General features: G+C 39.3%; 1 protein-coding gene across 1 annotated transcript; it reads left to right on the top strand.

Annotated features, from left to right (window-relative positions):
- Positions 1-1,882: 1,882 nt before the first annotated feature.
- Positions 1,883-7,491, top strand: LOC122294886. Its single transcript, XM_043103871.1, has 5 exons — positions 1,883-3,828; positions 4,205-5,578; positions 6,267-6,381; positions 6,842-7,080; positions 7,154-7,491. Exons 1-4 carry the CDS (start codon positions 3,034-3,036, stop codon positions 7,075-7,077), a joined length of 2,520 nt encoding a protein of 839 aa, XP_042959805.1. The 5' UTR covers positions 1,883-3,033; the 3' UTR covers positions 7,078-7,080; positions 7,154-7,491.
- Positions 7,492-15,849: the final 8,358 nt, after the last annotated feature.

The following is a 15,849-nucleotide window of genomic DNA, read 5'->3' as shown; positions in this document are numbered from 1 at the left end:
GGAGATGATGTGGCTTGAATTATGGTCTGCATGATTGATGGGGTTGCTGTCTTGTGAATCTATATGATTAACTGATGGTACACATGTTATTTTCAATATCTGGAAAAATAAAACTTTTCCCTGGCTTGTTTCTTTTGAGCTTTGAGTACTTATCTTCTAAAGGTTTCATATAAAGTGCGGTTGGTTGACAAGAAATGGCCAGAATACGGATGATGGTAGTTCCCTCAGTGGTTCATCATAAAGAAACTCTTCAGTAACTAGAAATTATTGCTACAGGTATATGACTTGATTTCTTTCTTCTATCTAACTGTTTCTCTTTAAAGTCCCAGCCATCAAAATGATCAGCATAATTCCTGAACCAACTTTATTGTATGTTTATATAAAACAAAGGAACTTTAGATGCTATTGTTTTCAATGAATGGTAAACTTTATTTTTTACTTGTAAAAGAAAAATAAAAGTTTACCAAAAGGAGCCAAGAAAAGTGACAACGATAAATGATGATAGTCAATCTTTGAGGTCAAGCACTGCTCACTTATCTTGCATATCTTATAGCCATTTCCAACATGTAATTAACATTTACAGTGTCCTGCACTCCTACATACCTTAACACATGAATCCAGAGAATCTTAGGTGTTCAACACTATTGTTATCTGAGAATTGAAATCCATGTACTGAGGTTTGGTCAACCCACATAAATTGCAAGAAATTTTATCAGAATTGCAGTGTATGTACTGAGGCTTTTACGGTTTTAAGGTTGCTGTCATTCTTTCTTGGTAGAAAATGCATTTTTTTTATTTTTTTATATAATTTTTCCATGGCACTTCCCTGCCAGAATGTTTGGTAGAAGGATAAAGCCTCTTTGCCGGCTGGGATTGACCGTTGGGTAAAAAAAATCTTTTTTTTTACTTAATAATTAAGAAAGTAATTTTAAATGTATTGATGTATATTTTTTTTATTTAATAATTAAGAAAGTGATTAAAAAAATGTAAAATGGAAAATTGGAAAAAAAAAAAAAATTAACGCTGGGCGTGCCATTTGGGGCGGCATAGTAGCCGGACCCTTGGTAGAAAATGTTTCGGAATTGGCTGCAATTGGGGTAGTTGTGTGTGACTTCGAAGAGGACCGGACCCCACCGCTCTGGCAGGTGACCTGAGGCACTTAGCTAAGCAGGTGGGGCAAGTCTATTCCACCTTCACAAATTCCTGTTCAAGGTGTAGACGAATCTGGTCGAGAATTTTGAGGAGATCACCATCTACTACACAATGAATAATTAAGATGGACGCTGCTACAGTCACCGTTGATGGCTCTCGCTGGAAGTCACCGTTAGGTAAAAAAAATTTTTTATTTTTTTTTATTTTTTTTAAAATCATTTTTTAATAGTTTTAAACATTTTAAAAAAATATAAAAAAATTATAATAATATTAAAAAAAAAATTCTTAATCATTAAAAAAAAAATTTGGGCCAGCGGTGGCCCCCGGCGGGAGCCACCAGCGGTGGCCATAGTGTTTTCCTATTAAGATAGCTTGTCTAGTTGAAGATGAGTGGTCTAAAAAGTGTCCCAATTTTTCTTGTGACGTGACATGGCAACCATACCTGACTTTCCAGGAAATTGGTAGATTATTATAACCTCTTTTCCCGCTTCAAAAGTCCTAATTTTTTTTTAATGTTACATGGAGCGATAATTTAAAAAAAAAAAAGAAAAAAGAAAATACTTGTATGCTGCCCTCAATTCACCAACACTTGTATGCCGCCCTTACTTCACGGCTCAAAGTGATTGATGATCAAATTTTTTTATTTTTTATTTAGTGATTAATGAAGTAATTTTAAATGTATTTATTTTTTTTAAATATTTAAATATATTAAAAAATATAAAAAGAAAAAAAAAGTGACTAGCAGTTATTTTGAGCGATGCTACTCAGGTGGCAGAGTAGTGTCATTTTTTAAAAAAAACACACAAAAATAGTCTATCAATCACTAGCGTCGGTCACATATATCGGACTACATAGCATTTTCCTTTGTTTTAAAGATGAAAAGATAAGAGAAGCAACATAAGTAACTTCTTTATCTGGACGTGATCATAGTAATTACCTAATAACTAATAGTTAAATAGGGTTACAAGAGTCTTAAGTGGAGGAAAACTGTAATAAACATAATAATATTTATCATGTCATTAATCTTATCGAAAATTTGCCACTTGCATATAAAAGTAAAACATAATTATTCTATATTTTTTGTGAGTAATCTCTTTTGTGTTAACTAATTTGTGTTACACTTGCCATTTTTTAAGGTAATTTGGCAACAAATTCTTCAACATTTTAGTAAAAATATTTTATTCCAATTGGCCTTCTTTTTTCCCGTCACGTCATTAAGCCCATTTTAGTCCTTTCGACTTAAAAATCGACTTGGCGAATCCTGAAGAAATATCCACTCACTGACTCTCTCTCTCTCTCTCACCCTCACTCTTCTCTGAAACGAAACGCTCTTTGTTGGGTCTTTGGAGCCATCGAACCGATATTCGGACTCGAAACCCCCGATCTGGACCGTCCCTTTCCCCCATCCAACGCATCTCGTTAGTCGGCGTATTGGTCAGTGGCTTCTTTTTGTAGCATAAACCCTAGCCGATAGAGACCAGTAGTCTTTGTCTCCCTCCCTCCCCCCCTCCCTCCAACAAGAACTCCGTGAACCTTCTTAACTATCCTCTCTCTCTCTCTCTCTCTGATCGTGTACAGTAGAATTTTTCTTCTTGTTTTTTCTATTGTCAAATCTATTTTTTTTTTGTTGAAGATTGATGTATCTTTGTATTAATCTGTGTTGATCGGTACCCGATTTGCGCAACCATTTTCTTTGTTTGCCTTTTCCTCCTTTTCTTGGTGTTGTAAGTTTTATAGAATGGGTTTTTTATGTACTGAGATTATTTGGGTCCGACTCCGGATCCGAGTCCGAGTATAGAATTCTCGTAGTTTCGGTCAGGGTTAAACAGGCGACCATTCAGGTTTTTCTGTTTCCGAGAATTTCGTACTCGTTTTCGTAGGATGATTATGAAACCGGTATTTGCTAGAAAGTCAGGATCGCAGTCCAAGTTCGAGTCCGGGTCGGTATTTGCTCCTGGGTCTGAGTCAACTCGGAGATCGTCTCGGAGACTCAGTGAGTCTAGAGGTTATACGACTCGTAGCTACTGTACGCCAATGCCGTCGGTGGGGATGAGGCGGACGACAAGGGTGTTTGGGGTGGTGAAGGGCTTGGACGGCGGTGCCAGAGTACTTCGCTCGGGGCGGCGCCTTTTGCGAGAACCCGGTGAAGGCAAGATCAGAAAAGGCAAAGACAATGAAGACTGGTTCAAACTGATCAATAGCCCCGGAAACGGCGGCATCGGGTGCAAGCAGAGCGGCTGGGGCGGTCTCAAAAGAGTGACTGCCGTCGACATCAAAGACGCTGAAGATTGCAAAACAGAGGTTCCAAGATGCGGTAACCATGCAGCGAATGTTAACCAAAGCATGGATAAATTGTTTGGGATGGTTTATAGCAGAAAGAGGAAGATAACGAGTACCGAAAATTGTGATTTTTCCTCGTGTGATTTCGATAGAACGTGCAGGCTTCAATTTTTTCGTCGGCATAGAAAGGTTGATGGTAGTGGGGAGTTTGTGGCGTCTCTTCCCCGCCCCATGCTTGCTGTTGTTGGTGGGAGCTGTTGCTTTGTAGTAAGTTTTTTGTGTTCCGTTTTGACTTACATGAGGAAAGCCAGGCTGTGCTTGAATAAGCTCTCTGCGTTCTTGTGCTCTGAGCCGATTGCCACTGTTTATGCCTCATGTGGAATTCAATTCTTGCGTGTAAGTATTTCCTGATCTTATATGCCAAAACTGCATTCTTGTTGGTTTAATCTTCAATTGCAACGCATGTATTTCGAATTTTTGAGTTTCTTCTTGAGCCTCATCTTAATGTTCGGTTCGAATTGTGAACTGGAGAGAAAACTGATGATAATTTGTTACAAGGGAAAAGTTGATGGGACATGTGAACTATTAACGTTTATGCTTTTTTTTTTTTTTTTTTGGGTTAAAACTTTATGGTAACTGAGGCGTAGGGTATTTGGTGTTCTTTCTTTTCAGAATATGTCTAGAAGGAAAGAAATTTGAACGGAATGATGTCATTTAGTTGTGACTGGTATAGTTGATAGGTTGATTTTCTTTGTCTTAAATGCTTTTTCAGGATCCTTCTATCTGCAGTGGATCTGGGATGTGCAAGTTTTTTGGGATGAAGGATTTTATACCCTTGTTCTCTGTGGAATTTGCTATAGTTCCTCTATGTTTTATGTACATGCATCACAGGATGCTTCTGAGGTTTAAGTGTTGGCCGTTTGTTCTTGTGAATAATTCAAGTGCTGTGGACACAAATGGTGACATAACAATCGACAGTGAAGATGAGTATGAAGACCGCCGCTTATGCATTCCCTTGGAGAAAGATCTCTCTGTGAACATTACAACTGGGATGGATCCTTCCGTATGCAAAAACATTGTGCATGAAGTTAATAATATGGAGAACAGGGTTTTATTACATCCATCTATCAGAGCTTCAAAATTACCTGGTCGATCTGCACAGTATAGGAATGGTTTAAATTCTCGTAGTTTCCAAAAGAGGAGGAGTTCGCCGAGGCAGAGGAGAGCTAGAAATCCTGCAGCAATTCGTGTACACAAACCCCATGGAGTCTTAGTTTCTGATGCTATCAATGGTAGGAGAAATGGGATACCTCTCTCTTCTTCGGTGAATAGTGGTAAGCTTAGGAGCTCAGTTCAGAGTAGCTCTGTGAGACAAGTTAAAGAAGAGACTTGTACCTTATTGAAATCCAGGCAGGATTTAGAACCATCATGCTGCTCTGCAAACATATTGGAAATTTTGTCAGACAAGTGTTATCGGCACGAAGGCGCCAATATCAAGTTGGAAGTCTCTGCCTCAAGGGAGTGGCATCTGGTAGTGAAGAAAGATGGATTAACAAGATATACACAAAAGCCTGAAAAAAATATGAGGCCATGTTCTTGCAACCGATTTACACATGCGATAATGTGGAATTTGGATAATGGTTGGAAGCTAGAGTTTCCCAATCGACTAGACTGGTTCATTTTCAAGGATCTTTACAACGAATGTTTAGATCGAAATATGCTGGCTCCAACTGTTAAGAACATCCCAGTGCCAGGAGTTGTTGAAGTCTTAGACTATGAGAATAGCAGTACCATTCCTTTTTGCAGACCTGATTCATATATCTCTATTAAAGATGATGAGGTGTCTAGAGCTATGGCAAGGAGTACTGCAATTTATGAGATGGACTCTGAGGATGAGAAGTGGCTGGAAAAATTCAATAATGAGTCTTTTACAGAGAATGAGCTTCATCAGCGTGTTTCTGGGGATGCTTTTGAGTTAATGGTTGATGCATTGGAGAAGGCTTATTATTGCCATCCTACGGATTTTTCAGAGGAGAAGGCAGCTGCTTATCGTTGCCTGGGTAGGAGTGAAGTGGTAGAAGGCGTGTGTAATTACTGGATGAAGAAACGGAAGCAAAAAGGGTCAGTCCTTGTTAGGGTTTTTCAGGTAAAACTGCCATTATGTTTAAGATATCATACATATATATATATGACATCTCACATCAATTTTTAGTTTTCTGGTGTTGATCTGCCACATTGAAGTTGTTAATAGTTTGGGCATCAGTTACATTGTATGAGGTAGAATGTTGTGATAACCATATGATGGGTCTTTTTATATTGGTAACTATATGACTCAGAACATTTGTTTCCACAGTTCAAAGCCAGTGTCTCTTATCTTCTTTTCCCCTTTTTCTGGGTGAGGTTGTTGGGCGATCTAATTTTGTCAATTTATGTAGCACTTCTAAAAGAGTTTCCTTTTTGTAGTGTAGCTTAGCTCGAAGTTGAGCTTTTGATTGCAGAATGCGTATTTTCTCTTTTGTTTTGGCTATGCTTTTATCCAGTTTGCTTCTGTGTTGGTTCATGAGCTTTGTTCATTAACATATCAAATGGATGAGCTTATATTTGTAGTCTAGAAAAAAGTCAAGAAATCTAGAGCTGAGAAATATGTTCTGATTTATATCATTTGAAATTCTTATATTAATGTAATTCAAGAGAGATTCTCTGCCAACTTTCCTGCCCTCCAGTTTTCTTCTTTATTCTTCTCTTTATGGTGTACACCAATTTAAGCTCAGCACGATGTATCAAATTTCTGTTGACTCGATCATGTGATCAGTGTGGATGATTTTTCCATACAGAGTCATCAAGTAAAGAGGGCTCCAGTGATCCCCAAGCCATTTTTACGAAGAAGGAGATCATTGAAACGACAGCCAAGCCAACTTAGAAGGGGCAAACCACCAAGTGTCTTTCGAGGTAAGCTATATAATTTGCAATTCTTGTACCTGGATGAGTTTCAATTCTATAGGAAGGGGAAAAAGAGAGAAAATATGGTGTTGAATGATGATTATTTTGTTGCCTAAATCAACATTCTAATGTGTTTGTTACTAAGATCCTGAGTTTGATCTGATTTTGATTCCCAAGGGTGACTTAAACCTCTGAACTGATTTCCAAGTTCTCTCTCTCTCTCTCTCTCTCTCTCTCTCTCTCTCTCTCTCTCTCTCTCTCTCTCTCTCTCTCTCAGTAGTATGCTCTTGATGCAATATTGTGATCAGTAACGGTGATAAAATTGACGGAACCTTGGTTGGTTGAAATCATGCTTGACTGGGCGTGTTATCCAAAAAAAATGTTTCGACTTGTTATGATTTTTTAAAGCATCTGAACTGTTGTTTATTCTTGTGTTAATGGCTGTTTTCCGTCTTCCATTGGTTTGCAGCAATGGTAACTGAACGAGATACTTTGGAAGAAAAGAATGCTACGATCAAAGTTAAAGAGGCTAATGCATTGGCAAACAGATCCGTGGAATATGCTGCTCTCAAACGTAAAAGAACTCAGTTTCTTATGGAGAATGCAGATTTAGCAACTTACAAAGCCATGATGGCACTTCGAATTGCTGAAGCAGCTCGAGTTGCTGAATCACCAGATGCTACAGCCAGTTATTTCCTTGACTGATGGGTAGGCGTCCCTGACGCTTATGAGGAAGGCGTTTTTTTTTTTTTTTTAAATAATTTTTCCTTTTAAAATACAGGAAGGATTACAGCCTCATGGCCGATTTTGAAGTCGTCAGAAAAGGCTACCATCTTTGAAAGATTGTAACTGCATAGATTTTGATTGAAGGTACATTCTGTAGCATTATATGTTCTCATAGCAATCGTGTAAATGGGGGGGTTTAGTTGGTTTCATAAGTGAGGAAAAAACGAAAAAAAAAAGGGGGGGAAAGACAAGCAAAACTTTGAGCCTTAGGCCATGCTGGTGCTCTAAGATATACTGTTCAACGATACTTTAGTATTTAACTTCAGTTTAGGGATTATGCAATCTGCAATCCTATACTTATCAATGGTATGGTGTATAATTCTCTTCTGGTTAGATTTTGATTGCGGTGGGTTGGGTTGGTTCTGAATCATTTATAAGCTAACCAAAGATGCCTATGTGGTGTAAGAATAAGGCTTAAGATGGAGGACATGGGACTAAAGAATCGCTTTTTAAGCTGAAATTTTTGATATTGTTGTTGGAGCCAAAAGTTTTTTGAGTTTTGCTATGTACACATTAGACGATGTGTTAACATAGGAAAATTTTACATTCTATTTTCCTCTTACTAAGTAAAATATGATACATTTATCATAATTAAATGATCATTTATCATCTAATAGTGATGAATGTATCACATTTTACTTAATACATTTTACTGAATGTATGATTTCTCCACACTTTCGTCTCTAACAAGTTTTGTTATATCAATTTTTCTAGGAATTGGGTTGGAGGGAAGGTGAGGCCTGTATTAACTAAAATTGAAATTAGTTTTAATGAAATTATTGGCTACGATTAAAAATTCTTAATGTCTTCCTTTGTTTACAAACTCTTTTTTATAGACACTAATACAGGAGTTATCAATAATACACATATAACATTTTGTCTTCATGTGTCAGCGAATAATAAGTGGGGTTGAACAGTAAATAGTAATCTGATAATGTACAAAGTTGTTTGTATTTATTCTTTGAAGAGATAATATTTCTTTTTTTTTTTTTTCGATGGAATAGAACTTCTCATATAGTAGAAAATCAGCATTACAACTGTCTTTCCGTCCAAAGGACTGGAGCAATTACATCAGGGAAAGATCCCCACCACAAGCTGATGTTACTTACATGCCAAGCATGTCTTGCAAGCTTATGTGCTGCTGCATTACACGACCTCATAACATACCTAACTTCACACGTACTGAAAAGGCTCATAAGCTCTTTAGTGTCCCTGATCACGTTCCCAACCAATGCCATTGAGGGTTCTGGTTTCTGCAGCTCCTGAACTAAAGTCAGTGCATCACTCTCTATAATGAGATGTTGAATGCCCAGGTGAGCAGACAGCTGTAGTCCCCTGAAGATTGCAAGCATCTCAATACTTGTTGCATCCCTGACTTCATATTCCTTCTTACTTGCTGCCATTAGCACCTTCCCTTTACTGTCTCTCAATATGGCCCCAATGCCTGCACTATGTTGGCTCAAGAAAGTAGCCCCATCCACATTCAACTTAAAAAAACCTGGTGGGGGAAATTCCCAGCGGCAGTGGTGCCTCACAGCCTTCAAAGGTTGTCCACGGGTTGCCTTATAAGCATGCTGGACAGCCAGGGCATGGGCTATGGCCTGCTCAATCTGAATGACTTTGTCTTCAAAGGTTGAAGCATTTCGTCTATACCAGCAGCTCCACGAGACTAGGAAGAACAACTCTAGCTGCTCTTTCTGTTGTAGATCACTAACAAAGCCAGCAATATCCCCATACACCCTTGGTAGGTCAGATTTGAAGATAACAGGTAAATGGTTTTCCCAAGCTTCTCTTACTGAAGGGCAGAGGCACAAAGCATGAGCTACATCCTCAGTTTCTGTGTTGCACATCTTACATATGTCTTCACTCAGAACCTTTTTTAGCAGCAGGTTATGCTTTGTTGGCAGGCTTTCTTTACACGCCTTCCATGCAAAAATTTTGACTTTGGCTGGGATCTTCAGGCTCCATAGGTCCTTCCACAGCTTTTGCCTCCCCATTCTTCTTGAGCCCTCACAGTCTGTCCTGCTTCTTTTTGCCTCTTTGAAGACTCGGTATGCACTCTTGACAGTAAACCTACCATGAGACTCAGGATCCCAGATCATCTTATCTTCTGGCTTACTACTACTTAGCACTATTTTAAGAACTTCATCTGCTGCTCGTGCTGGTAGTAGGGTCCTTACCTTTTCTGCATCCCACCACCTAGTCTGAGAATTTATTAGGCTATCAACTGTTACATCCTGGTCACAGGTTGTTGCAGTTATTTCATTTCTGCCCAGAGGGGGGTGCCCAGGTATCCAGTTATCTTCCCATACTTTAATTATCTGTCCTGATCCCACTCTCCACTTGCATCCCAGAGTTAGCAATTTTTTTGCTTCCCAGATCCCCTTCCATGCAAAGCTCGGATTGAAGCCTAGTTTTGCCTTAAGAAAGTCCTCACTTGGGAAGTACCTTGCTTTGAACACTTTATGGATCAAGGTAGATGGTTCCTGCATGATTCTCCACCCCTGTTTGGCAAGAAGAGCATCATTAAATGTCCTCAGGTCTTTGAAACCCAGTCCTCCAGCCTGCTTATGATCACACATTCTGGTCCAGCTTACCCAATGGATTTTGTGTTCTTCTTCTTTCTGTCCCCACCAAAACCGTGCCATCATTTGTTCCAACTCATGACATAGGCTTCCTGGTAGTTTAAAGCAGCTCATAGTGTAGGTTGGGATAGAGAGTGCCACTGCCTTGATCAAAACTTCCTTCCCCCCCTGAGACAACAACTTCTCTTTCCAGTTTTGTAGCTTGGTCCACACCTTATGTTTAATATCTGAGAAAGCTCTTTTCTTTGATCTCCCTACCAGAGGAGGTAGGCCCAGGTATCTATCATATTGCTGAAAGTGTTGGATTCCCCATAAGCTCAGTAACTCCCTCTGTTGGTTAGAATCCACATTCCTGCTGAATATCATGGATGTTTTATCTTTGTTTACCTTTTGCCCTGAGGCCTCTTCATACTGCTCCAATAGCTGTTGTATGTGGTTGTTCTCTGTCCTATTGGCTTTGCAGAAGAGTACACTATCGTCTGCAAACAGCAAATGTGATATCCTTGGTGCCCCTCTACAAATTCTGACCCCAGCTATACTCCTGGACAACTCTGCCTGTTTCAAGAGGCTTACCAATCCTTCAGTTCCTATGAGAAAGAGGTAAGGAGACAGAGGGTCTCCTTGCCTTATGCCTCGAGTGGGATGGATAGGGCCCTTTGGTTCTCCATTTATTAAAATTGAAAAGGAAACTGTCTGAACACACATCATGACTAGTTGAATCCACCCCGGGTGAAACCCCATTCTACTCATCACTGCCTCCAGGTATCCCCATTCAAGCCTATCATAGGCCTTGCTAATATCTAATTTGATAGACATATAGCCTTCCTTTCCTTGTCTTCTGTTTCTCAAATAATGGATAACCTCATATGCCACCAACACATTATCACTGATTAGCCTTCCAGGGACAAAAGCACTTTGGGAGCTTGAAATAATCTGATTCAGGATTGGTTTGAGTCTGTTAGCCAGGACCTTCGAAATCAATTTGTATACCACATTACATAAGCTAATTGGCCTGAACTCAGTAATTTTTTCAGGCTTCTTCTTCTTTGGGATTAGAGTAATGAAGGTGTGGTTGATGGTAAGGGGGAGGGTACCACTTTGCAGGGCCTGCATCACAGCATCAGTCGTGGACTTCCCAACTAAGTGCCAATACTTCTGATAGAAAATAGGAGGGAGGCCATCAGGTCCAGGTGCCTTAGTAGGGTGCATTTGGTCCAGGGCATCCTTTACTTCTTCTCTTCTGAAATCTTTCAATAGGTCCTGGTTCATCTCCTCAGTCACTCTACCTTCCATGCCAGCTAAAAATTCTAAGCTATGATTCTGAGAACTTGCTGAAAAAAGGTTCTGGAAGTAGCTCACGATCACTGCATCCCTTTCTTGACCATCTTGCCAGTCACCTGATTCGTTCTTTAAGGCCTTTATCCACTTTTTAGATCTTCTCAACGAAGCCTTCTGGTGAAAATACTTAGTGTTCTGATCACCCCCTTGCAGCCACAGTGACTTAGCTCTCTGATGCCATAAAATCTCCTCCCTTTCCAGCCAAATTTGCAGATTGTTTCGAGCCTCCTGGTGCACCTTCACTTGGATATGGTATGGGTCTCTATCCTGCACCTGCTGTAGGTGGTCCCTGGCTTGTTGTATCTTCTTCTGCACCCTTCCAAACTTGATCTTGTTCCAGTGTGTTAAGTTTTGAGAGCAGGCCTCAACTTGTGTCTTGAATCTGTTCATAGGGTTATTATCTATGTCACATTTCCATGAGTCAGCTATAACTCTTTCACAATCCTCATCCTCAGCCCACATTGCCTCGAACCTAAACAGTTTGCCTCTAGTGCTTCTCTTTTCCCTGCTTGAATAACAGATAACTGGGAGGTGATCAGAGTAGGCTGCCCTCCCATGCACCACTGTATAATTTTGGAAACTGTCTAGCCACATTTGATTTGCTAAAAATCTATCAAGCCTTTCACTGACAGAATGTGGGGCTTCCCTCATATTACACCAAGTGAAAGGGTGGCCCTCATAACCCAAGTCAAATAAAAAACAGTCGTCTATAAGCTGTCTGAATGCTATCATTTGTCGTTCAGGTCTACCTTTGCCTCCCCTCTTTTCTTGCCAACATAACACCTCATTAAAATCCCCACAAACCAACCAAGGTTCAGTGTCTACTCCCTTCAGGGTTTTAATCATATTCCACGTTTCCTGCCTTAGTTCAGTCTCAGGATGTCCATACACACCTGTGAAGTGCCACTGTCTCTCAGCCTCTTCATCATAAATCCTAGCATCTATATGGTTCTTGGAGAAGCTTTGTATACTAAGCTTAGTTTCCTTTTGCCACAATAGTGCCAACCCCCCACTCCTCCCTTCACAACTTACTGCAAAACAACACTCATATCCCACCCTTCTCCTTACAAACTCCATTTTCATAACATGTAGTTTTGTTTCCTGTAGGAACAAAACCATGGGAACTTCCTTCCTGACCAGGTCACGAAGTGCTCGAACTCCCCGTGGGTTCCCAAGCCCACGGCAGTTCCAACTGATGCACTTCATTTAATTAGGCAGGGCTGTTCTCCAGCCTCTGCCTCTACACTCATGTTTTCATCTACCAACACCAAAGTAGCTTTCAGTTTCTTCCTCGTCGACATGTTATGTATGCCTGGTCTTTTAATGTTTCTAGTAGCTGTGCTAACCTGTCTGTCACCATCCTGCACTATCTCATCCAGATTAGGGGGTTTGTAGCATTCAATACGAGTCCTCCTTTTCCATGTTCTACCCCTCCCTTGTTCATTGGCACTCGTATTGTTATTCATCTCACGTTCACTTAGGACCCTAATGTCCCTCTTGGTCATGCACTGAACCTTAGGGTTCTGTGGGGAACAGGTACCAGGACTCGTGAAAGGGTCCTGATTTTCCTTTTGCCCCTCACTACCCATTGACTTTTCATTCGCTCTTTTTCCCCTACCAGAGTCAGTAAGACATATCGTGTTGTTCCCAGATCTAGCTGTCCCCCCTACCTTGGAAAGTCCCTCAGGGAAAAGAGGTGCAGGCATACCTGGTAATGGGCTAGTGCAGTCTTGTCGTATCATAGATGGCAGACCCCCACGTGGGAAATCTTGGCTTCTGGGGTTAGGTCGTGTGTCTTCCACCATGTCAGGGCTAGTTGACATCTTCTCCTGTGGAAGAAAAGACTGGGCCACGCCTTCATCATCACCCTTACTCCCAGCATTGCTTGCCGGATTGCCTCCCCCTCCGGCGAGTCCACCCGGCACATCCCTGTTTGGATGCTTCTGATACGAGGCTCGTAGCCATGCCCCATACTGGAACTCCTCCTTCCCATGCATGGATCTCATTTGAGTCGTCTTCTCGCACCCTGCTGCCCCATGTTTGATGATACCACAGCTAAAACAGAAAGAGGGCAACCTTTCATACTTAAAAGGGATCCATACTCGGTTACCATTTAAGGAACTCACTACCCCCCTCATCAGGGGTTTTGTAATATTAACAGAAATGTTAACTCGTAAATAGGGTCCCCAGCCAACTCCCTCTTCATCAACATCCACTTCTAGCACTTCGCCTACTAGCTCTCCAATGTTTCTTCCCACTCCCCTGGTCATGCCACCTAAGGGGATATTATGCATCTGCACCCACATCGGTTCTCTGTCGAAAACCATCTCCCCTGGTGCAATCAAGCCATTATAGTCCTCAAGACAGATTAAATTACGGTCAAACTGCCAAGGTCTTCCTAGCTTAACCTTAGCTATGTCACTTGCGTTTTGGAACTCGATCAGGAACAGATTGGTGCCCACTCCTTTAAACTGAACTCCACCTCGTATCTTCCAAATTTGGACCATGGTTGCTTTGAAAGCTTCCTTATTGACCACCTTGTCTGCCACAACAAGCCCCAGCAGGCAAAGAGTGCCTCGTCTAAAGGCTATGCCATCAGCGGATAGGTCGATCAGCACCTCCTCTTGTTCAGCCTCAGTGAGTTTGAGTTTGTCCCACTTTTCCAGTATGGAGTCTGCCATTTCTTCTAGCTTCCCCGTATCCTCACCCTTGTGTCTTTGTTTACTACCAACTCTCTCCACTAACTTCCTCCTATGGGAGAACTTCTGGACTATGAACCTCCCTGTCTAGCTTCAGCACTCGTGGCCTAGGCGAAAAGAAATTCGAGCTACAAACAAAACCAAGCTCCTCAACCTAAAGATCAGGAGACTACCCTTGCCAAGAGCAAGAAAAAAACTTCACCTCTGTCGCCTCTTAGAGAGAGAGCAAGAGAGAGAAGACTAGGTCAATGTTGATATTAATTTATGATATTTTTGAAGAGATAATATTTCTGATATCTTTCATTTGTGATGTCGAATAATTAAAAAAGTACTAATTTTCTACAACTCTAAAACCATATACGGTATTGGGGTATTATTAATTACACCTATTCAAAAAGTCAACCTACTTTGGCACCTTGCGTAGGGAAGAAAATGGAATGAAAAAGGAAACTATTTACATACTACTTATGTCCCTTACAAGTAAAAAAAGAAAAATCAAAGGCTTACTTTTACATGTATCAATTATTAATATATTAAAAATTATAAATGAAATTATAAGCACATATAACATTAATTACCTTTAGTTGTAGATTTCACTCATTACTTGCTCACTACTTAGAGAAAAAATATTAGAAATTATTTTCACCAATTGTCTCGAGCGTCAATTATCATATAATCATTAAAAAAGTTTTGCCATCAAATATGGAACTCAAAAAACATTAGCCTTAACCCAAACTTTCCCAAATCGAGTAGCCCATGATAATGAACAAAATAGCACTCATCTCTCTCTTAAGGAATGTAGAATATTCTTCCATTTTAAAGAGAAATTTCTCCTAAATGATTTTAAGAAGACATCAAATTATACAAAAATAATAATAAAATCGAAAATATTTTTTTAAAATAATAAAATTTATTTATTTATTTATTATTCAACATAGGTTGAAGGAATGTAGACCTTTATACTGTGCATAGAGTACAACAACAGATAGTCCGACATATTGAGCGCCTTTCTTGTTATCTAAAATTAACTAAATATATATATATAGATTGACCATAAATAAATTAATATATATATATATATTTATATATATTCTTGGCCGGCATTGTACTCATCCAACGGAATCCATCTCTTTGAATGTTTCTAGAATGTTGTGTTTGATGATGCCAAGTTCATCATTAGTTTGGGATATTTTCTACTTCCATCCTAACTAATGATATTGGAGAAAGATAAATATTTTTGTCAATTTTATAAAAATAAATCATAAACAGGAATTGATTGATATAATATATTAGATTGTAAAGTTATTTTTAGAAAAATGTTAGTAGAGTCTATCAAAGTTATCGCTCAATTATTATTATTATTTTTACTTAATGGTTAAGAAAACGATTATTAGTGAAATTATATTTTTTTTAATTTTTTCTTAATGATTAAATATATTAAAAAATAAAAAAAAATTAAATATACTAGCGGTAGGCCCGCTAACACTACTCTTATTTTATTAACGTATCATATAAAGTCATGTCATTACGTAGAAGTACTTTTGTGAGATGTTATAACACTTCTAATCTTAAAAGAAAAACTTTACAGAAATTTCAATTTTCTTTAAGAGCTATATGACATATCATAGTATAAATTATCAGTCTACTATGAGACCGAGTTGCTTACAAGGAGACAAATAATACTCCACCTAAAACTTTTGAATGATCAAGAAAAGTGAGCGTGGAATTGGACTGACTCGGACCACTTCAATGATTATATTAATTAATGTGATCAAGAATTTAAAAAAAAAAAAAAAATCATCGGTGAAGATTATCATTGTATGAAAAGTAGATAAAAGATTTTTTGTTTTTTTTGTAAACTTTCATATATGCCTTTACAACCCCAGCATGGCAGCTAGTCATGACAGAGTGAAGAATAATCTTGGACTTGTTTCGCAACCCTTGCCAACAGAGTCTTCTCATTCTCTTTTGATGTAGTTTTTAGACAAAATAGAAGCACCATAATAATCATATGTAAATCCGATAAGGGCACTCCAGTTTTTGCATGAGCAGAATTTGTCCACAACACA

This window comes from Carya illinoinensis, chromosome 14 (genome assembly GCF_018687715.1).
Source record: "Carya illinoinensis cultivar Pawnee chromosome 14, C.illinoinensisPawnee_v1, whole genome shotgun sequence".
In the NCBI taxonomy this organism is placed as follows: domain Eukaryota; kingdom Viridiplantae; phylum Streptophyta; class Magnoliopsida; order Fagales; family Juglandaceae; genus Carya; species Carya illinoinensis.
This window is presented reverse-complemented; position numbering and strand designations above follow the sequence as displayed.